Source organism: Zingiber officinale, chromosome 2A, assembly GCF_018446385.1.
Source record: "Zingiber officinale cultivar Zhangliang chromosome 2A, Zo_v1.1, whole genome shotgun sequence".
In the NCBI taxonomy this organism is placed as follows: domain Eukaryota; kingdom Viridiplantae; phylum Streptophyta; class Magnoliopsida; order Zingiberales; family Zingiberaceae; genus Zingiber; species Zingiber officinale.
In genome coordinates, this window is record NC_055988.1 from 147,180,608 (window position 1) to 147,204,977 (window position 24,370).

Sequence of the window (24,370 nt, forward strand, 5' to 3'; positions counted from 1 at the left end):
TTCAAACAATGATCATTACTATTACTTGACATTTTTTTGTAAGGCCTAAAGCATATTTTCGCAATGCAATAAAAGTTTTGCTTTCTTATTGCAAGATTATATATATATTTTTAGATAATTATATAAATTAATGAGTTGCCTATCCTTCACAGGTCTATTTTCACTTATAAAAAATAATAGCAACTTCCCTAGTCAAACAAAATTATTTCCAGTAGGGAGGATGCATGGGCACAGCCTACAACTTTGTAGGCTGAGCTAGCCACACACCAAAGCGCAAAGGCCATTGTCTGAAATGCAATATATCCATTAAATAATACGATGTGACTTCTGATGTTTGTTTTTTCCCACAACCAATGCATGTGAAATCACGTTCGGCATTCACCTGTCTCTTCACATAAGCCTCGACCTTGACTGTCAAATAACAAGTAGAACAATAAATTTCATAAGATGGATCAGTTTAGCATCCAAGTTAGCCCCTTTCCATCTCAGGCACATCTGATGCGTACATGCCCTTTTAAAACACCAAGCCAAGTGAATTAGAAGAAGATAAAATACAGTAATGGCTTAGATGCTTTTGAAACATGGTCAAAAGGGACATACCTTCTTCCAGTTCTGCCCTCCTCTGCACCACCACCACCACCACCATCAATGTCGCTGCTGAACAACGTAGTCCACGGATTAAACACCTGAAGCTACTGCTATGATCACGACCACAACCAAGCCAGCAATGAGTGTTGCATGATTCGATCTCAAAGTGTTGGAAATCGACTTCATTGTCTCGTTGTTTGTCTCTGGGCCACTGTTGCTGATGGAGCTGGCAGTGGTCAGACATGGCGGAGCTTGCGAGTAGAATGGGAGAAGAGGGTTCCGGTGGCTGGGTGGGTTCATGCACAGCCCCCGGTTGTCCCTCACATCCAGTCTCCCCCCGAGCCTCCTCACGAACTCGTCGGAGAAAGCAAGCTCCCCGGTGAGGAGGTTTTGACTGAGGTTGAGTTGATCGAGGTTGGGAATTGTCTCTAACGAACAAGGAATTTTGCCACTGAGCCTGTTCCTGTCCAAGGACAGGGTCGTGAGGTTGCCGAGCGCAGCAAGAAATGGCGGCACGGGGCCTGAGAGCCCGCAGCCTGAGAGGTCGAGCACCATCAAGCTCTTGATTGCCCCAAGAAAACGAGGGATGGCTGTGCCGATAGGGTTGCTCTCGGCGAGGAAGTACTGGACTCGCCTCAAACCTGATAATCCATCCGGCAGCGGCCCTGCCAAGGAGTTGCGGCTCAAATCCAGCAAGACCAGACTCTCCAACCTGCCTGCCTCGGCTGGGATCCTCCCTGAGATGTTGTTGCAGCTCAGGTCGAGCTTCTGGAGCCGCCGCAGCTGACCGATTGAAGGAGGGATCTCGCCTCGCAGCCCGTTCCAGCTCAGGTCCAAGATGGTCAAGCTCGAAAGTCCGCCAATCTCCGCGGGGATGGAGCCGGCGAGATCGTTGTAGCTGAGGTCGAGTTGCTCTAATCTCGCAAGCGACCCGAGCTCCCTCGGGATGTCTCCACGGAGGCCATTCTGCGAGAGGCAGAGGACCCTGAGGCGGCGGAGGGAGCCCAGGGAGGGAGGGATGGTCCCGGCGAGGCCGGCGTTGGACTTGATCACCAGCTGCTCCAATGATGAGGCGTTGGTGAAGAGGGAGGGAGGGAGGGGCACCGACTCGTCGTCAGCGGCGAGGAAGCAGCCGAGCAAAGAGAGGCTCTTGAGGTAAGGCAGGCGGAGGATCGCCGGCGAGAGTCGCGCTGAGCTCTTGCACGGCGGCGAGGCAACATCCGGCCCGATGTGGAGCTTCGTGACATGGAGATAAGGATCCTGCACCATCTCGCACTGGACTCCAAGCCACGGAGTGTCAGTGCACGGGCGGGGATGGAGCTGAGCCCAGCCGGAGTCCTGAAGCAGGGCACCCATCACCTCGAACAAAGCCAAGAGCTCACCGGTCTCCATTCCAGCTCCTCCTTCTCCATCATCCACGGCGTGAACCATGACGAGCATCCAACAGCAACATGCGAAAAGCTTAGCAAGGCAAGAAGAAGCCATGGATTTGTAAGGCGAGGGAAAAGAGATCTAGCTTTATGAGTTCGATTAGAGAGAATGGAATCGGCTTATTTAATGGCCTCCAACAGCTCGGAAAAGCTGGTGGCAAGTCACTGTTCCGCTAATCTGTCTGGCATCTTGTCTGAGGGAGAAACCACGAACTGTCTTGCTTACTCGAATCCATCGCCATCATCGTATCATCATCAAGATCTTTCTTTTCAGCTCCTTTTTCTCAGCGTGCATCTCCAATTATATTGCCTTAATCCTCGAGCGACCTACAGGGCATATATGCCGTTGGCTGCGTGGGAGGTTGATTCCATAATCCATCCATGTCCAGAAATGGCGATCCTTCGTACGATGCTGGAGACGAGCTAAGACGCTTTTTTTTTTTGCTCTCTCTGTTTTACATCTCGCTCAAAGATCAAAAAACAGACTGGAGGCGGATGTGACGCCGACAGACGTGGAGAAATAGCGACGACTGAGGACTGTGCAGTGAAAATGGACAGAATCTGGACTAGATTCGACGATACAGTAGTGTCGTGGAGGTTTACTGCTCAGCAGGATCTCGCGGGCAACATTTCTGAAGCCGTACGTACGTGTACAACGATCGATATACCTGAGCAAATTTCTGAAAGGTCTCCGAAATTCAAATGGAAAAGTCAAGACAAGCAATTCAACTTATTTTTATTATAAAAATATTTTTATTTCATGTCTATTCGATAGTCTCTCGAGCATCGACGGAAGTAGAAGTTCTGTATCGAAAGGAAGCTTGATTATGTGGCCTGTTGAATTATTAGTTGCAGATATATCATTAGTAACTAATTTACTGTATTTATTCACTTGTTGTGGTTGCATCATCAGAGAAGAGAGCCCGTGACTAACGTAATTGAGTTGGTATCCAAATGATAGATTTGTATCGATGGATAAGAATTCGAGTTGTGACTATAACATTGTACTTTTTACGGATTAGGATATTTGTTATAGGCACAACTCGAATTCTTAGGACTAAGATATTTAAAGAAGTCATAAATCTTGGTCACTCTTCCATTCTACCTTGTAATCATGTCAACCTTTGTGTAACATCCTCTAATAATCCAACAGTTCATAGTATAAAATCTCGTATCTGTAACAATCGTTTTATCATAGGAAAAGCTGAGTGTTACTATTAAAGAAATGATTCTAGTTGATTGATAAAATTAATTTAATTAATATGATTTTTTAAATATATTCTATGTAATTAATTTATATTAAATTAGGTCTTAGTTTCCTTATTTTATGTACTGAGAAATTGTATATATTCTTGTAATTGACTATTATTTTAGATACACAGAATTAATATAACTTTCCTCCTTACATACTTTCATATTTTTCATGGTATCAGAGTAAAGTTTATAAAAACAATACACTTCCGCTATAATAATGGGAGAAAGCTCGAAGGAGAAGGGAGCCAACCAATCGGATCCTCTCTCTTTGCATCATTCCGGGCAAAAAATCTATAAACTCCTCTGTTGTTCCCAATATAGAGAGGAGTGAAACCAAGCAGTTGACGACAAAAGAATATGATCAGATTATGACCCTCCTTCGCAAAGACATCGGTAACACTGAATCTCTTATCAATACCTTAGGTATCGATTCTATTTATGCAAGTAGTACATGGATTTTGGACAGTGGTGCTACTGATCACGTATGTAATACTCCACCTATTGCAATTAAATTTTTCTCTAAACATGATGTTGTGCAACTACCAAATGGAGGACATGCAGAGATAAAATTCATTGAGTCTAAGAAATTAAGCAACAATATGACTATTGAGAATGTACTCTATGTTCCAAAATTTAAGTTAAACTTGCTTTTGATTAGCAAACTTACACATGCTCTAGGTTGCAAAGTGACATTTTACCCTGATTCTTGTGTAATGTAGGATTTAACTACGAAGAAGACGATTGGGTTGGGTAAACCGAATCGCCTTTGCAGCACCATCAACCATACATCCAACCTCTGGCATAAACGTCTTGGACATCCCTCCGTTCATCCACTATGGTAACTATCTAAAACTATTCCAGATATTTCTTTAGAATCAAGCAATGTTTGTGATATTTATCATTTAGCAAAACAATCTCGTTTACGTTTTTCCATTAGTAATATTTCCAATCATGAACCTTTTGATCTAATACATTATGATATTTGGGGACCTCAGAGAATCCACTCCTATTATGGAGCAAAATATTTTTTTTGACAATTGTTGATAATTATTCTCGTTATACCTGGGTTCATCTCATGCGTCAAAAGTCTGAAGTTTAATCAATTATCAAGAATTTTTTCTCTTGGGTCAAAACACAACATAATCGCCAAGTCAAAACATTAAGATATGATAATGGGCTAGAATTTCTTTCTTTGCAAATCTTCTTTGATGGCAATGGCACCAATTTTCATCGATCTTGTAATTGCACACCCCAACAAAATGTGGTAGTTGAACGTAAACATCGTCATCTCTTAAATGTAGCCCGAGCCATTTGCTTTCAAGCCAATCTTCCTTTGAAATTTTGGGGGAAATATATTAAAGCAGCATGTTATCTTGTTAATCGTTTACTCACACCACTTTTATCAAATAAAACACCATATGAAAAATTACATAATAAAATACCCTCTTATTCCCACTTATGGGTCTATGGTTGTCTTTGTTTTGTCACAAATCTATAACCCACTCATAAATTCGATGTCCATGCATGACGTTGTATTTTTCTTGGGTATCCACCAGGGCAAAAAGGGTATCTTCTCTATGATTTGGCTGATAGAAAAATGATTACATCTCGAGATGTTATATTTTATGAAAATATTTTTCCATACTCAACCACGTCATATGATGACCAAGACGATATGCCAGTTTTGCCAAAGCTTGTCGATAAGGACATAGATATACCTTTAATCACTCAACCTATACAAGATGTCAATAATCCTACTCATAGTCACATTGACCTCCAACCCAATATCATGTCTACACAAAACCCGAACACACAAGAACAACCACATCAACCAAATGAAATTTCTCTACAACCAGAATCACTACTCCGGAGATCTACTAGACCTAGTCGCACACCATCCCACCTTCTAGATTATCAAGTCAACCATACTCTGCCAGCCACTACCTCGTCTCTTCTGGTTATATCCAGTACTCAACACCCATTATCAAGGCCGGTATGTGTCATATTGTAATCTTTCTCCTTCACACCGTACTTTCATCTATAATGTTTCTCACTTGGTTGAGCCAGAAACATATGAGCAGGCCTGTAAAGATAAAAAATGGATTGAAGCGATGAATGCTGAAATTTCTGCACTGGAAGCAAATAAGACTTGGTCCCTTGTTTCTCTTCCTACAAGACATCGCCCCATTGATGCAAATGGGTATACAAGATCAAGTACAACTCTAATGGTACTGCTGAAAGATATAAAGCTCATCTAGTTGCCAAAGGATACACCCAATGAGAAGGTATTGATTACAATGAAATATTTGCTCTAGTTGCAAAACTCACCACTCTTCGATGCATACTAGCTATCACATCTGTTCATGGTTGGGCCCTCCACCAAATGGATGTTCAAAATATATTTTTACATGGCAACCTTGCGGAAGAAGTCTATATGCAACCACCCCCTGGTTTTCGTCGACAGGGGGAGTCACTTGTATGTCGACTTCATAAATCCCTTTACGGATTAAAACAAGCTTCAAGATCATGGTTTCAAAAGTTTCTTTCTACCATTACCAAGTTTGGTTTCAAAAGTTTCTTTCTACCATTACCAGGTTTGGACTCACTCTTCACATAGGTGTGTGGAAATTCCTTTACAATTATCTTACTGTATGTTGATGATATGATTATAGCAGGGAATGATCAAAAGGCCATAAACAATGTGAAGGCTTTTCTTGCAACTTGCTTTAAATTGAAGGACCTTGGTGTTGATACAGTCTGATCTGGATGTTGTTTTGCTGTTGACACTGATTTAAGTTTTATCAGATATTTAACTCAGATTAATTACTGATCTAGGTTGACTAGGTTGACCTGATTGAGAAAGTCCTAACTGGGATGTTAGGCAGTTGGAAAGTCCTGGTGAGTGAAGCCAGGCAGATTGGGAATCCTGGTGAGTGAAGCCAGGTGAAAACCCTAGTGAGTGAAGCTAGGTGCAAGTCCTGGTGAGTGAAGCCAGGCAAGGGAAAATCCAGATGGATCAAGGGTGATCGGACATCTGGTGTTGAAAAGTCCAAGAAGGAAACTTGGCATGCGAAGTCAGAGAGGGCTCGGTAGCTCGTTCTCTAGGACCAGATGAAGTCGGAGAGGGCTAGGGAGCTCGTTTCTCCGGACTAGGTCAGAGAGGGCTCGACCCGGACTAAGTCAAGAAGCTGGATCGGTCGGCAGACCGATCCAGTGAAACTCCGATCTCCTCTTCTCGATCGATCAGGGATATCGATCGATCGACATCGATCGATCAAGTCGAAGAGGAAGGAGATTTTAACGGGAGAGAGAGAGAGAGAGAGCGCGAGAGAGAGAGGTGTCAAGAGACGGCATCGGGACCGATCAGATTAGTGCCTGATCGGTCCGCAGACCGATCAGAAGCTGTGCGCAGCGACATCTGATCGGTCTGGAGACCGATCAGATTAGTTCCTGATCGGTCGCCAGACCGATCAGCGATGATCCAGAAAGCGTGGATCGGTCTGCTGACCGATCCACGGTATTGATTGTTCTGCATGCACTTTTTCTTCTTGCCGTATTTGTTTTCACCCGTCTGTTTTTAACCATCTGCTGTGAGTCTTTTTAGCTTGCAGGTCGCAGGTCACACTCTCATGGTTGAATTCAAATTAAGCTTCATTAAGAGAAGAAGACAAGTGCTCTTTTCACTGTGATTTGCTGCAACAGATGCATTTGAGGCATCAACGTTCACTGGCGAATCTGATTGCGATTGGGCTGCGCTCAGTTTGACCTCTACTTATTGGTTCGTATCCAGAGACGCCAGTGATGACTGTGATTTCATTGGTGTGAGTTCAGAGAACCAGGTAAGGAGAAAGAGGGATTGGTTGCAGCACTGATTCGTGCAGTCTGACCATGATCGGGAACAGGGCTTCAGAAGCAGTAAAAAACAGCGAGAGGAAAGAAGAACACAACAACAAGAAAGCTTGAAAGAAAAGTCTGTGCTGTTGTGCAAAGTTCTTGAGCTCGGGTGAACTGCGATCTCTGTTCTGCTACTGATCCTCGCGTGGTTGTAAGCATTTTTTATTCTTCTCTGCCACCGAGCTTCTGTAAGTCTTGTGCTTTAACTTAGATATTTCTTGAGACTTTGTGGGAAGGTTACTCCACCTACAAGGAGGATCTTTAGCCGGAATTCTTCCGGGGTGCGATCTACCGAAGATCAAGGAGTCGTCCACCTTACGGACACGCCGAGGAGTAAGGGCAAGTTATCCCCGAACCTCGTAAATTTGTGTATCAGTGTTTGTGTGCTGGTTTTCGTTTTGTTTTAGTTTGCTTATTCCGCTGCGCTAACTAGTTTCTGTGTAGAACTCTCTGCTTAAGTTTTTAAAGAGGCTATTCACCCCCCCTTTAGCCATCTAAGATCCCAACAAGTGGTATCAGAGCAAGGGGCTCTTTGATTCGGATTAACACCCAAAAGAGCAAACAAGGATGGCTATGAAGGAAGGCTTTAGCACAAATCGACCACCCTATTTCGAAGGAGCAGATTTTCAATATTGGAAGGGCCGCATGGAGTATTACCTCAAGACCGACATTGCCATGTGGTTCTCAGTCAACGAAGGTTTCACACCACCAAAGGATGAAGAAGGTAAGGAACTCGATTCGTCAAGGTGGTCTACCGAACAACTCCGCAAAGCACAAGCCGATGCCAAGGCTATGGTCACCTTGCAATGTGGAATCGCCAAGGACCAACTCGTCAAGGTAGGTCCGTTCTCAAGTGCAAGAGACTTATGGAACAAACTCATCGAGCTCCAAGAGGGAACTCGAGATTCTCGGATTGCCAAGAGGGACCTATTCTTGAATCAACTCCAAAATCTAACCATGAAGGACAATGAAACGGTAAGTGAACTTCATGGTAGATTCAAGGAGATCATCAACGGTCTACACTCTGTGGACGAACAAGTGGAGAATCGCGATCTAGTAAGGTATGCTCTTAAATCTTTTCCTAGGAATGCCTTGTGGTCATCTATGGTAGATGCCTACAAGGTATCCAAGGATCTTTCCATTGTTAAACTAGATGAATTTTTCTGTGAGATGGAACTTCATGAGCTTGCTAACAAAGGTCAAAAAGAGAAGGGTATTGCTTTATTTGCAGGACCAAAGAGCAAGGATGGAAGAAGGAAGAAGGAAAAGAAGAAGGAAAAGGAGATTTCCTCATCCACCTCTTCCTCCGAATCCGATGATGAAAGTGGATCATCATTAAGTGAGATGGCGAACTTCGTAAGAAGGATTATGAGAAGAAGCCGAAGATACAAAGGAAAAGGTAAAACTAATGATCAAAATTTTGATAAATCTAATGTTATATGTTATGAGTGTAGCAAGAAAGGACACATTCGGAGCGAGTGTCCGAAATTAAAGAGGAAGCAGGAACGAGCCAAAAAGAAGGAGGAAAGAGCCAAGAAGAAGAAGGCTCTCAAGGCCACTTGGGATGAGTCCTCATCAAGCTCTTCGGAGGAAGAAGAGAAGATGGAAAAGAGCACACGACAATTAGCACTCATGGCAAGGGAGGTTTCGGACTCCGAAAGTGAGGGAGATTCGAGCGACGCTTCAACCGGGGCTTCATCATCGTCGGATGATGAAGAGGTAACCTCTTCTCATATAGAAAAGTGTTATAAGACTATCACTCACTTATCTACATTGCTTAAAAAGTCAAAAACAGAAAATAAATTGTTAAAAGAAGAAGTAAAAACCTTAAGGACCCTTAGGGAAGATGAGGTCGATGACCTACATCTAGAAGTCCTTGAGGATGAGAACAAGGCTTTAAAGGGTGAGGTTGAGAAACTCAAGAAAATGCTTGAGAAGTTCTCAACTAGCTCTAAGACTCTAGACATGATTCTAAACGCCCAAAGGGCAGTCTACAACAAGGCCGGGCTAGGGTATCAACCCAAGGAGTCGAGTTTCATTTCCCTAATGTCTAGAACTCAAAATAGTAGATCACATGTTTCTAGGGCTCATGGAACTAGGAAAGGTATGACCAAGGCATGGGTCCCTAGGTCTTTCGTTGTAGAAGCATTAGGTCCCAAGATTTGGGTACCTAAAACCTCTATCTTCCGTGTCTTGTAGGCATTGGTCGAGGGGGAGCATCTATCAACTTGGTTTGTTGATAGTGGATGCTCCAAGCACATGACCGGGGACAGATCACTGTTTACAACCATTCAAAACAAAAGTAGAAGTAATGTGTCGTTTGGTAATAATGGAAGCCTTAAGGTTGTAGGAGTTGGAGACATTCATATATCCGAATGTCTCCATATCAAGAATGTCCTTCTAGTCAAGGGGATGACTTTTAATCTCCTAAGTGTCAGTCAATTGTGTGATACGGGTTACACAATTGAATTTCATTCAAGTCAATGTTTGGTTAAACACATTGACACACTTGACACGGTACTAGTAGGCACAAGGGTTGATAATATTTATCAAGTATCGTTTAAAAGTGCTACTAATGCTTTGATTAAGTGTTTCATGTCGAAAAAAGAAGAGTCTTGGCTATGACATAGAAGGTTGGCACATGTAAACATGAAGAACATCCGGAAGTTGGCCAACCAAGGATTAGTGCGAGACTTACCTAGCATCAAATACCACAAGACCAAACTATGTGATGCATGTCAAAAGGGTAAGCAAACAAAAGTTGTTCATAAAGGTAAAAGCACTGTAAGTACATCTACTGCTTTAGATTTATTGCACATGGACCTATTTGATTGCAGTAGTGTAATATCATTGAATGGAAGTAGATATTGCTTGGTAATCGTTGATGATTTTACTAGATACACATGGACTTTCTTTTTGAAACATAAGGACCAAACTATATATATTTTTATTTCCTTTTGTAGAAGAACTGAAAATGAAAAATCGACAACAATTAAAACTATTAGAAGTGATCATGGTGGGGAATTTCAAAATCATAGGTTTTTAGAGTTTTGTCAAGAAAAGGGATATAGGCATGAGTTCTCTACTCCAAGGACCCCACAGCAAAATGGGGTTGTGGAGAGAAAGAACCGAGTCCTACAAGAGGCTGCACGAAGCATGCTCAATGAGTACTCACTACCGAGCTACTTATGGGCTGAAGCTGTGAATACAGCTTGCTATGTGCAAAATCGAGTTTTAATACATAGGTTTTTAGGAAAGACTCCCCATGAACTTTGGTTTGGGAAACCGCCTACAATTAAACATCTTAGGGTGTTTGGTTGTAAGGTGTTTATCTTGAACACCAAGGATCATCTTGGGAAGTTCACGGCTAAGGCTGATCAAGGGATACTGGTCGGGTACTCTCTTACCAGCAAAGCCTATCGAGTCTACAACAATATGACTAAATTAATTGAAGAGTCCTCGGATGTAGCTTTCGAAGAAATCCCTGATAATCAATCAAGGAATGTAGAAGAAGTTCAATTTGAACTTAGAAGGCTAGGTTTGAATGATCCAAACATGGAAAGAGTCGAAATTGACTCTGATGATGATGAGCAAGGGCAACAAAGAGCTCAGGCGGACCCGTTGCCTGATACTGAGTCCTCGCCTGTGCCGAGTGAGACCACTCATGAGGCACCGCCAACACCAAGGCAGTCTAGGTTAGCCTCTAGTCATCCCCAAGACCAAATTGTGGGAGACATCCAACAAGGGGTTAGGACTAGATCATTCTTTAGAAATGAGTCCAATGAGGTTGCCTTAATCTCAGAAATTGAACCAAGACTAGTTGATGAAGCATTGCACGATCCTGATTGGATCATAGCTATGCAAGACGAATTAGGTCAATTTGAAAGGAGCCAAGTATGAGATTTAGTTCCTAGACCTAGGAAGACCACCATTATTGGAACCAAATGGGTCTTCAAAAATAAGTTAAATCAAAAGGGAGAAGTTGTAAGAAACAAGGCAAGACTTGTAGCCAAGGGCTATAGTCAAGTCGAAGGTCTCGATTATGATGAGACTTATGCTCCCGTGGCTCGATTAGAGTCCATTCGTTTGATGCTAGCTTTTGCTGCACATAGAGGTTTCAAGCTCTATCAAATGGACGTTAAATCAGCCTTCTTAAACGGATTCATCAAAGAAGAGGTCTATGTTGAACAACCACCGGGGTTTGTGAATACCGAAGTTCCAAACCACGTGTACAAGCTCAAGAAAGCTCTTTATGGGCTTAAACAAGCACCTCGAGCTTGGTACGAAAGGCTGTCAACTTATTTACTAGAGAAGGGATTTGTAAGAGGTCAAATAGACCCAACACTATTTCTATGTAGAGATGGAGAAAACATTTTTGTAGCCCAAGTATATGTCGATGACATAATTTGTGGCTCAAATAACAAGGGCTATTTGAATGAATTCATTTCTCACATGGAAAGTGAGTTTGAGATGAGTCTAGTAGGAGAGTTGACATTCTTCCTCGGACTTGAAATCAAACAGACTCGAGATAGAATTTATGTCCATCAGACAAAATACACTCAAGAGATGCTTAGAAAATTCAATATGAGTGACTCTAAGGAAGTGTCCACTCCAATGGCGACAAACACTCGCCTTGACAATGATGAGAGTGGAAAACCAATTGATCTAACGCAATATAGAAGCATGATTGGTAGTCTTCTATATCTCACAGCTAGTCGACCAGACATATTTTTTGCTGTGGGCATGTGCGCTAGATATCAAGTCTGTGCCAAGAAATCTCATTTAATTGCAGTTAAGAGAATATTGAGATACCTTAAGGGCACAATTCGAGTAGGTCTATGGTACCCTCGTACAGAGTCTTTTGACTTGATAGGCTATACCGATTCCGATTATGCTGGGTGCAAATTGGATCGGAAAAGTACTAGTGGAGGCTGCCAATTTTTAGGTTCATCTTTAGTTAGTTGGTCAAGTCGGAAGCAACATTGTGTTGCTCTCTCCACGACCGAGGCCGAATATATTGCCATGGGAGAGAGTGTATCACATTTGTTGTGGATGATACACACCCTAGAGGATTATGGACTTTCTTATAAGGGTGTACAAGTGCTATGTGACAACGTTAGCACAATCAACCTAACTAAAAATCCAGTCCATCATTCGAGGACCAAACACATTGAAGTGCGTCATCACTTCATAAGAGATCACGTAGCTAGGGGAGACATTGCACTCACATATGTTGAGTCAAAGTCAAACCTAGCTGATATTTTCACCAAACCCCTTCCGGAGAATGAATTTAGTTATTTAAGGAGGGAGTTGGGAATGTGCTTGGCTCCTTAGGTCATTAGAACTTCACCATGATCAATAAGGACTATTAAAATGACAAGAGTAATTGGGACAATAATTTGGGCAACTTGGGAACATCTCACACAATCTATAAGATTTAACAAAATATTTTTGTTTGCTAGAAATGGGGTGAGATGCTAGAAACAACCAAATTATTCAAAATGTATCATGCATCTCTTGAATAATTAGGTTGAAGAGACATTAATTGAGTATGGGGAACACCATTACATAATTCATGTGTAATTGGTTCATAGATTTTACTCATATATTCCAACCAAGGAAACTTGGTTGGGCCTTTGCCTAGATTTGATCTGATTTTGATTAATGGGTTGTTTGATATGACTGTTCATGATTTTGAATGAAAAATAAGACAGGCTATTGAAGTAATTCTAGCATTTTGAATATATTTTGACAAACTTGAAACTGTACATAACAAAGGTGAAAAATTTCACTTTTCAGGCCTTAAGTTGTTTGTTTTCTAAATGTCTGCAACCTTAAGGCTATAAACAAGTTCAGACCATAACTTTTAGGTAAGAGTTATGCTTGTAGATCCTCCAGGTTCTAGGCTCTGAACTTGGAAGTTTTCCTAGAGAAACTTCCACGAATTATCGAACACGAGTTACTGAAATTACTATTTTCAGTTACTGAAATTACGGGAGATACTAGTATCAGACACTGATCGGTCTACGGACCGATCAGGTCAGCCTGGAACGCTCGAGCCCGCTACTGATCCCTTTCTGATCGGTCTACAGACCGATCAGAGAGTTCCCTGATCGGTCCGGAGACCGATCAGATCAACTCGGCATAAAAGCCACTGATCAATCTATGATCGGTCTACCGACCGATCAAGAATCTCGCTGATCGGTCAAGGGACCGATCAGTGAGTACTGATCGTCTCCTGATCGGTCCGTGGACCGATCAGGATGTTCCTGGATCGGTCCAGGGACCGATCAGGAGGCTTCTGATACCTTTTGATCGGACAACCGTCCGATCATTTCTTCACTGTACACCCATCTAAACCCTTAAAACCTCCCGATCCCTTCTTTTCCTCGTTCACGCGAAACCCTAGCCGACTCTTCCCACCAGCTCACCCTTTCTCTTCTCTTTGCACGCCAAACCCTAACCGAAGCTCTAGCCCTCGGAAGCCCTAGCCTAAAGTTCAAATGGCACCAAGGTAACTTCTTACCTCTCTAGAACTTGGCATTGTGTTTTCATTTCTCACTGAATCTTCTGTTGTTCTGTTGTCTCGGTTCTTGATTGTTGGTGGCTCCGGTGCTCACTCATTGCCCCATTTTACCACATTGCTAACCCCTTAGGAAGATACCAGTAGGTGAGGGTACTTCCAAGTCAAAAGATAAATCCAAATCCAAAGAAACCTCCCGACCTCAACCGTCCAGTTCGGGGAGATTCCTCAACCAACAGTTTGAAAAATCCTTTAAGGAAAGGACCTTCAAGTTGCTCCCATGTAGATCAGTCGATAAAAACTACATGAATGAGTTTTGTCCAGCGATTACGGAGACCATAGCCTACTATAAACTTGATTCCTTGGTATATTTAGAGAGGGATATCAACTTTGACCTAGTTTCTGAATTCTATAACAACCTTCATCAGACTATTGATGGTAGTTATAGATCAAGAGTGGCTAAGCAAAACGTTGATTTCAGCATAGTTGCCTTCTTTGATTATTTAGGCTGTCGTATGTATTCGGGGATGGTGTTCTCATTCTATCCTGCTTTGCCTGAACCCGTGCCTCATCCTATTGATGTCTCATCTGACTCGATTTATGAGTACTTCTTTGGACATCCGAGACCGGATGGATTAGATGAGTTAGATGTCGATTTTCCTACATTTGCAGCCCTTGGCCTTTCTGCTCCTGATTACATTCTTTTCAAAATTGTCACAAACTATCTTCTACCTATTACCTCTAAACCATTGGCAGAGATTCGACCGTATCATTGTCTGATGCTTTATGGGTTGCGTAGGCGTCTTGACTTTGATATCATGTCGAGTGTCTATACTTCTATCATATCCCATAGCGAGCCAAGCGGTTACACTATCTATATGCCTTATGGGCATGTAATTACTGACTGGCTTGAGACCCTGGGTATTGACGTCTCTAAGGGGAGGATAGTAAAGATGGTTAGGCAGGATTGTCGACTTGGGAAACGTGCGTTTTCCAAGTCTGGAATCTTAGGATAGGCTGGGGCGGTTAGGTGGAAGGATGGGAGGGCACTAGGTGAGTTATCTCGACGACAGGTTGCTGCTACTGCTGCATATGGCGAGGCGGATCCAGATCTGCGCTGGCAGATCGCTGAGTTGGAGAGCCGATTTGATCGCCACGAGGAGATGATGGCTGCTGAGTTCGATGGACTACGCATACGGATTGACCAGCGCTACGACGATCTGCGCAGCCAGCAGTTGGTGACTCAGCAACTGCTTCGAGGGTGGATGGCCAGTTACCCACCTCCGCAGCACCACCCGGACCATACACTTTCGAGCAGCAGCATCCCGCCTTCGGAAGATATTCCTCCAGCCGACACTGGAGATGTTCCTCGTCTTGAGGAAGATGACTGATACTTTTTGATGATCATATTGATTGTATGTTTTGGATGATGGTTGCTAGATACTTATGTCTGACCTGGTTGTCTGCTACTTACTGTTATGCTACTCATTCCTCTTTATATATTTGCTGTTCTTCTCTTGGTTGTTACTATACTCTTCATATGCCTTTTATTTCTTTATTCTTAGAAGGAATTCTAGGGGGATTAAGCAGAAGACAGTATGGATTAAGGGGGAGTTTTTTTAAGTTATCTTACCTTGTTCGCTCCTTTTCGGTGTTTGACAAAGGGGGAGAAGATAACTAAGTTTAGAAATGAATGAAAGGTTGATTTTAGGGGAGAGGATGACTTTGAGTCCTGTTGAATCCTCTTACCTAATTCGCACATATTCGACTAAGTTAAGTGATGAATTGACTTCGTCAAGTCAATATGAAAAAAAAGGGAGAAGATAACTAAGGTATATCCGTCTTAGGGGGAGGATCCTGATTTCCCTAAAATTATGGGTATATGAGCATTTTTGATCTAAACTTAAATCGTGTTGTCAAACAACAAAAAGGGGGAGATTGTTGATACAGTCTGATCTGGATGTTGTTTTACTGTTGACACTGATTTAAGTTTTATCAGATATTTAACTCAGATTAATTACTGATCTAGGTTGACTAGGTTGACCTGATTGAGAAAGTCCTAACTGGGATGTTAGGCAGTTGGAAAGTCCCGCATGCCCACGAGTACTCACCACCGAGCTACTTATGGGTCAAGTCATGAATACAAATTGCTAAAAAATCGAGTTTTAATACATAGGTTTTAGAAAGACTCCCATGAACTTTGGTTTGGGAAACCGCACAATTAAACATCTTAGGTGTTTGGTAAGGTGTTTATCTTGAACACCAAGGATCATCTTGGGAAGTTCACGGCTAAGGCTGATCAAGGGATACTGGTCGGGTACTCTCTTACCAGCAAAGCCTATCGAGTCTACAATGAGAGGACTAAATTGATTGAAGAGTCCTCAGATGTAGCTTTCGAAGAAATCCCTGATAATCAATCAAGGAATGTAGAAAAAATTCAATTCGAACTTAGAAGGCTAGGTTTAAATGATCCAAACATGGAAAGAGTCGAAATTGACTCTGATGATGATGAGCAAGGGCAACAAAGAACTCAGGCAGACCCGTTGCCTGATACTGAGTCCTCGCCTGTGCCGAGTGAGACCACTCATGAGGCACCGCCAACACCAAGGCAGTCTAGGTTAGCCTCTAGTCATCCCCAAGACCAGATTGTGGGAGACATCCAACAAGGGGTTAGGACTAGATCATTCTTTAGAAATGAGTCCAATGAGGTTGCCTTAATCTCAGAAATTGAACCAAGACTAGTTGATGAAGCATTGCACGATCCTGATTGGATCATAGCTATGCAAGACGAATTAGGTCAATTTGAAAGGAGCCAAGTATGAGATTTAGTTCCTAGACCTAGGAAGACCACCATTATTGGAACCAAATGGGTCTTCAAAAATAAGTTAAATCAAAAGGGAGAAGTTGTAAGAAACAAGGCAAGACTTGTAGCCAAGGGCTATAGTCAAGTCGAAGGTCTCGATTATGATGAGACTTATGCTCCCGTGGCTCGATTAGAGTCCATTCGTTTGATGCTAGCTTTTGCTGCACATAGAGGTTTCAAGCTCTATCAAATGGACGTTAAATCAGCCTTCTTAAACTGATTCATCAAAGAAGAGGTCTATGTTGAACAACCACCGGGGTTTGTGAATACCAAAGTTCCAAACCACGTGTACAAGCTCAAGAAAGCTCTTTATGGGCTTAAACAAGCACCTCGAGCTTGGTACGAAAGGCTGTCAACTTATTTACTAGAGAAGGGATTTGTAAGAGGTCAAATAGACCCAACACTATTTCTATGTAGAGATGGAGAAAACATTTTTGTAGCCCAAGTATATGTCGATGACATAATTTGTGGCTCAAATAACAAGGGCTATTTGAATGAATTCATTTCTCACATGGAAAGTGAGTTTGAGATGAGTCTAGTAGGAGAGTTGACATTCTTCCTCGGACTTGAAATCAAACAGACTCGAGATAGAATTTATGTCCATCAGACAAAATACACTCAAGAGATGCTTAGAAAATTCAATATGAGTGACTCTAAGGAAGTGTCCACTCCAATGGCGACAAACACTCGCCTTGACAATGATGAGAGTGGAAAACCAATTGATCTAACGCAATATAGAAGCATGATTGGTAGTCTTCTATATCTCACAGCTAGTCGACTGGACATATTTTTTTGTGGGCATGTGCGCTAGATATCAAGTCTGTGCCAAGAAATCTCATTTAATTGCAGTTAAGAGAATATTGAGATACCTTAAGGGCACAATTCGAGTAGGTCTATGGTACCCTCGTACAGAGTCTTTTGACTTGATAGGCTATACCGATTCCGATTATGCTGGGTGCAAATTGGATCGGAAAAGTACTAGTGGAGGCTGCCAATTTTTAGGTTCATCTTTAGTTAGTTGGTCAAGTCGGAAGCAACATTGTGTTGCTCTCTCCACGACCGAGGCCGAATATATTGCCATGGGAGAGAGTGTATCACATTTGTTGTGGATGATACACACCCTAGAGGATTATGGACTTTCTTATAAGGGTGTACAAGTGCTATGTGACAACGTTAGCACAATCAACCTAACTAAAAATCCAGTCCATCATTCGAGGACCAAACACATTGAAGTGCGTCATCACTTCATAAGAGATCACGTAGCTAGGGGAGACATTGCACTCACATATGTTGAGTCAAAGTCAAACCTAGCTGATATTTTCACCAAACCCCTTCCGGAGAATGAATTTAGTCATTTAAGGAGGGAGTTGGGAATGTGTTTGGCTCCTTAGGTCATTAGAACTTCACCATGATCAATAAGGACTATTAAAATGACAAGAGTAATTGGGACAATAATTTGGGCAACTTGGGAACATCTCACACAAACTATAAGGTTTAACAAAATATTTTTGTTTGCTAGAAATGGGGTGAGATGCTAGGAACAACCAAATTATTCAAAATGTATCATGCATCTCTTGAATAATTAGGTTGAAGAGACATTAATTGAGTATGGGGAACACCATTACATAATTCATGTGTAATTGGTTCCTAGATCTTACTCATATATTCCAACCAAGGAAACTTGGTTGGGCCTTTGCCTAGATTTGATCTGATTTTGATTAATGGGTTGTTTGATATGGCTGTTCATGATTTTGAATGAAAAATAAGACAGGCTATTGAAGTAATTCTAGCATTTTGAATATATTTTGACAAACTTGAAACTGTACATAACAAAGGTAAAAAATTTCAATTTTCAGGCCTTAAGTTGTTTGTTTTCTAAATGTCTGCAACCTTAAGGCTATAAACAAGTTCAGACCATAACTTTTAGGTAAGAGTTATGCTTGTAGATCCTCCAGGTTCTAGGCTCTGAACTTGGAAGTTTTCCTAGAGAAACTTCCACGAATTATCGAACACGAGTTACTGAAATTACTATTTTCAGTTACTGAAATTACGGGAGATACTAGTATCAGACACTGATCGGTCTACGGACCGATCAGGTCAGCCTGGAACGCTCGAGCCCGCTACTGATCCCTTTCTGATCGGTCTACAGACCGATCAGAGAGTTCCCTGATCGGTCCGGAGACCGATCAGATCAACTCGGCATAAAAGCCACTGATCAATCTCTGATCGGTCTACCGACCGATCAGGAATCTCGCTGATCGGTCAAGGGACCGATCAGTGAGTACTGATCGTCTCCTGATCGGTCCGTGGACCGATCAGGATGTTCCTGGATCGGTCCAGGGACCGATCAGGAGGCTTCTGATACCTTCTGATCGGACAACCGTCCGATCATTTCTTCACTGTACACCCATCTAAACCCTTAAAACCTCCCGATCCCTTCTTTTCCTCATTCACGCGAAACCCTAGCCGACTCTTCCCACCAGCTCACCCTTTCTCTTCTCTTTGCACGCCAAACCTAACCGAAGCTCTAGCCCTCGGAAGCCCTAGCCTAAAGTTCAAATGGCACCAAGGTAACTTCTTACCTCTCTAGAACTTGGCATTGTGTTTTCATTTCTCACTGAATCTTCTGTTGTTCTGTTGTCTCGGTTCTTGATTGTTGGTGGCTCCGGTGCTCACTCATTGCCCCATTTTACCACATTGCTAACCCCTTAGGAAGAAACCAGTAGGTGAGGGTACTTCCAAGTCCAAAGATAAATCCAAGTCCAAAGAAACCTCCCGACCTCAACCGTCCAGTTCGGGGAGATTCCTCAACCAACAGTTTGAAAAATCCTTTAAGGAAAGGACCTTCAAGTTGCTCCCATGTAGATCAGTCGATAAAAACTACATGAATGAGTTTTGTCCAGCGATTACGGAGACCATAGCCTACTATAAACTTGATTCCTTGGTATATTTAGAGAGGGATATCAACTTTGACCTAGTTTCTGAATTCTATAACAACCTTCATCAGACTATTGATGGTAGTTATAGATCAAGAGTGGCTAAGCAAAACGTTGATTTCAGCTTAATTATCTTCTTTGATTATTTAGGCTGTCGTATGTATTCGGGATGGTGTTCTCATTCTATCCTGCTTTGCCTGAACCCGTGCCTCATCCTCTTGATGTCTCATCTGACTCGATTTATGAGTACTTCTTTGGACATCCGAGACCGGATGGATTAGATGAGTTAGATGTCGATTTTCCTACATTTGCAGCCCTTGGCCTTTCTGCTCCTGATTACATTCTTTTCAAAATTGTCACAAACTATCTTCTACCTATTACCTCTAAACCATTGGCAGAGATTCGACCGTATCATTGTCTGATGCTTTATGGGTTGCGTAGGCGTCTTGACTTTGATATCATGTCGAGTGTCTATACTTCTATCATATCCCATAGCGAGCCAAGCGGTTACACTATCTATATGCCTTATGGGCATGTAATTACTGACTGGCTTGAGACCCTGGGTATTGACGTCTCTAAGGGGAGGATAGTAAAGATGGTTAGGCAGGATTGTCGACTTGGGAAACGTGCGTTTTCCAAGTCTGGAATCTTAGGATAGGCTGGGGCGGTTAGGTGGAAGGATGGGAGGGCACTAGGTGAGTTATCTCGACGACAGGTTGCTGCTACTGCTGCATATGGCGAGGAGGATCCAGATCCGCGCTGGCAGATCGCTGAGTTGGAGAGCCGTTTTGATCGCCACGAGGAGATGATGGCTGCTGAGTTGGATGGACTACGCATACGGATTGACCAACGCTACGACGATCTGCGCAGCCAGCAGTTGGTGACTCAGCAACTGCTTCGAGGGTGGATGGCCAGTTACCCACCTCCGCAGCACCACCCGAACCATCCACTTTCGAGCAGCAGCATCCCGCCTCCGGAAGATATTCCTCCAGCCGACACTGGAGATGTTCCTCGTCTTGAGGAAGATGACTGATACTTTTTGATGATCATATTGATTGTATGTTTTGGATGATGGTTGCTAGATACTTATGTCTGACCTGGTTGTCTGCTACTTACTGTTATGCTACTCATTCCTCTTTATATATTTGCTGTTCTTCTCTTGGTTGTTACTATACTCTTCATATGCCTTTTATTTCTTTATTCTTAGAAGGAATTCTAGGGGGATTAAGCAGAAGACAGTATGGATTAAGGGGGAGTTTTTTTTAAGTTATCTTACCTTGTTCGCTCCTTTTCGGTGTTTGACAAAGGGGGAGAAGATAACTAAGTTTAGAAATGAATGAAAGGTTGATTTTAGGGGAGAGGATGACTTTGAGTCCTGTTGAATCCTCTTACCTAATTCGCACATATTCGACTAAGTTAAGTGATGAATTGACTTCGTCAAGTCAATATGAAAAAAAAGGGAGAAGATAACTAAGGTATATCCGTCTTAGGAGGAGGATCCTGATTTCCCTAAAATTATGGGTATATGAGCATTTCTGATCTAAACTTAAATCGTGTTGTCAAACAACAAAAAGGGGGAGATTGTTGATACAGTCTGATCTGGATGTTGTTTTGCTGTTGACACTGATTTAAGTTTTATCAGATATTTAACTCAGATTAATTACTGATCTAGGTTGACTAGGTTGACCTGATTGAGAAAGTCCTAACTGGGATGTTAGGCAGTAGGAAAGTCCTGGTGAGTGAAGCCAGCGATTGGGAATCCTGGTGAGTGAAGTCGTGAAAACCCTAGTGAGTGAAGCTAGGTGCAAGTCCCGGTGAGTGAAGCGCAAGGAAAATCCAGATGGATCAAGGGTGATCGGACATCCGGTGTTGAAAAGTCCAAGAAGGAAACTTGGCATGCGAAGTCGAGAGGGCTCGGTAGCTCGTTCTCTAGGACCAGATGAAGTCGGAGAGGGCTAGGGAGCTCGTTTCTCCGGACTAGGTCGAGAGGGCTCGGACTCGGTCAAGAAGCTGGATCGGTCGGCGGACCGATCCAGCAGGAAACCTGATCGGTCCGGCGACCGATCAGAATCGATCAGTCTGATCGGTCTCTGCGACCAATCGAAATCAACCGCTCATCGAGATTTGATCGGTCCGGAGACCGATCGGGGCTTACAACGCTTGGGAAGAGCGACATCGATCGGTCTCGGACCGATCAGATTAGTCTGATCGGTCCACGGCCGATCGAAGGCGTGCGACATCGATCGGTCCGAGACCGATCGATTAGTTCTGATCGGTCGCCGGACCGATCAGGATTCGGCTGGATCGGTCACGGCGACCGCGTTTATTGTTGCATGCACTTTTTCTTCTTGCCGTATTTGTTTTCACCCGTCTGTTTTTAACCATCTGCTGTGAGTCTTTTTAGCTTGCAGGTCGCAGGTCACACTCTCATGGTTGAATTCAAATTAAGCTTCATTAAGAGAAGAAGACAAGTGCTCTTTTCACTGTGATTTGCTGCAACAGATGCATTTGAGGCATCAACGTTCACTGGCGAATCTGATTGCGATTGGGCTGCGCTCAGTTTGACCTCTACTTATTGGTTCGTATCCAGAGACGCCAGTGATGACTGTGATTTCATTGGTGTGAGTTCAGAGAACCAGGTAAGGAGAAAGAGGGATTGGCTGCAGCATTGATTCGTGCAGTCTGACCATGATCGGGAACAGGGCTTCAGAAGCAGTAAAAAACAGCGAGAGGAAAGAAGAACACAACAACAAGAAAGCTTGAAAGAAAAGTCTGTGCTGTTGTGCGAAGTTCTTGAGCTCTCGGGTGAACTGCGATCTTTGTTCTGCTACTGATCCTCGCGTGGTTGTAAGCATTTTTCATTCTTCTCTGCCACCAAGCTTCTGTAAGTCTTGTGCTTTAACTTAGATATTTCTTGAGACTTTGTGGGAAGATTACTCCACCTACAAGGAGGATCTTTAGCCGGAATTCTTCCGGGGTGCGATCTACCGAAGATCAAGGAGTCGTCCACCTTACGGACACGCCGAGGAGTAGAGGCAAGTTATCCCCGAACCTCGTAAATCTGTGTATCAGTGTTTGTGTGCTGGTTTTCGTTTTGTTTTAGTTTGCTTATTCCGCTGCGCTAACTAGTTTCTATGTAGAACTCTCTGCTTAAGTTTTTAAAGAGGCTATTCACCCACCCTCTAGCCATCTAAGATCCCAACACTTGGAATGTTAAAATATTTCCTTGGAATTGAAGTAGCTCGTTCTAAAATGGGCATTGACATCAACCAACGCAAATACACACTCGATCTTCTTCAAGAAATAGGATTGCTTGGTGCAAAACCTGCTAAGTTTCCCATGGAACAATCCTTGAAATTCACCTCAAATAATGGCAACTTACTTAAAGATCCGATGCATTATCGACGATTGATAGGAAAGTTGATTTACTTAACCATCACAAGACTAGAAATTTCATTTCCAGTCAATACTCTTAGTAAATTTATGCAGAAACCTAGACAACCTCACCTTGATGCAGTTCATCGATTGTTTCGATATTTAAAAGGTACACCAGGACAAAGATTATTTTTTCCTTCTAAAGGTGATTTAAGTTTGATCGGGTTCTGCGATGCCGACTAGGGTGGAGACATTTTTACATGGCAATCAGTCACTGGTTATTGTGTTTTTCTTGGAAAAACTCTTATCTCATGGAAAAGTAAAAACAAACCACTGTGTTTAAGTCTTCAGCTGAGGTAGAATATAGATCCCTGGCTTCCACTACTTGTGAAGTAACTTGGCTAAGGTACTTAACACTACAAAAAAACCTACAAATAACGACAAAATTCCCGACTGAATTCAATTCGGTCAGTGGTTACCGACTGAATAAATATCAGTCGGACAATTACCGGCTGAATTTAATTCAGTCGATGATTTTCGAGTGAATTAAATTCAGTCGGAAAATATTGACTGAATAGATATTTCAGTCGGTATTTACCGACTGAAGTTTTTATTCAGTAGACAAATCCTTTAACGGGTTCGGGTGTTGATGTTTACCGACAGAATGTTAGTTTCGTCGGTAAATATCAGTATTTGGGCGCTCCGATTCGGTAATGTTTAGGGTTAGGGATTACTGATGGATTGTAACAATTCGTCGAAAATTACCGATAGAATTGACATTCCGTCAGTAAATTAGAGTAAAAATTAGGGCACGGTTCCACTTTCCTCTCTGCGCGAACTCGATCTCCTTTCCTCTCCACATCCTCGGCGATTGACAACCGGCGATCTTGGCGTCCAGCCTCATGTCCTCTCCCGTTCTCGGTGATTAGCAATAGGTGACTCTGGTATTCTCCTCTCCTCCCTCTTCTCTTATGTTTGACGTGCACGCCGCCTGCTACGCCGGCGCCTGCTCCCCAAGAGAGTGCTCCGCCGGCGCCTGTTCGCTGCAGGTCGGTGACGCAGGCCGACGCCGCAGGCCCCTGCTCGCTGCAGACCGGCGCCGCATGCCCTTGCTCGCAGCAGCCGGCCGCCGCAGGCCCCTACTCGCGACAGGCCGGGCGCCGCAAGCCCTTGCTCGCGGTAGCCGCCGCAGGGCCCTGCTTGTGGCAGGCCGGGCGCCACAGGCCCATGCTCGTGGCTGGTCGCAGGCCCATGCTCGTGGCTGGCCGCAGGCCCATGCTCGTGGCTGGCCGCAGGCCAATGCTCACGGCTAGCCGCAGGCCCCTGCTTGTGGCTGTCCGCAGGCCCCTGCTCGCGGTTGGCCGCAGCCTCCATGATCACGGCTGGCCGTAGGCCCCTACTCGCGGCTGACCACAGGCCCCTGCTTATGTTCTATAAATTAGATTTGTTTTACTTGCATTATCTTTTGTTTAGTATACTTAGTTTCATTATATGTATTGTTATTTCA

At 43.2% G+C, this 24,370-nt stretch overlaps 1 protein-coding gene across 2 annotated transcripts; it reads right to left on the reverse strand.

Moving 5' to 3' along the window:
- Nucleotides 1-283: 283 nt before the first annotated feature.
- Nucleotides 284-2,505, reverse strand: LOC122042569 (receptor like protein 29-like). 2 transcript variants are annotated; one of them, XM_042602745.1, is made up of 2 exons: nucleotides 601-2,505; nucleotides 284-411 (listed from the first exon to the last, which is right to left on the reverse strand). In XM_042602745.1, exon 1 carries the CDS (start codon nucleotides 2,071-2,073, stop codon nucleotides 679-681), a length of 1,395 nt encoding a protein of 464 aa, XP_042458679.1. In that variant the 5' UTR covers nucleotides 2,074-2,505; the 3' UTR covers nucleotides 284-411; nucleotides 601-678. The 2 variants fall into 2 exon arrangements, with proteins under 2 accessions (XP_042458679.1, XP_042458677.1); XM_042602743.1 differs by having other exon boundaries at nucleotides 284-511.
- Nucleotides 2,506-24,370: the final 21,865 nt, after the last annotated feature.

What these genes read in the sequence shown, in the direction of transcription:
- LOC122042569 (XM_042602745.1), bottom strand. Translation starts at nt 2,073, where the DNA reads ATGGCTTCTTCTTGCCTTGCTAAGCTTTTCGCATGTTGCTGTTGGATG.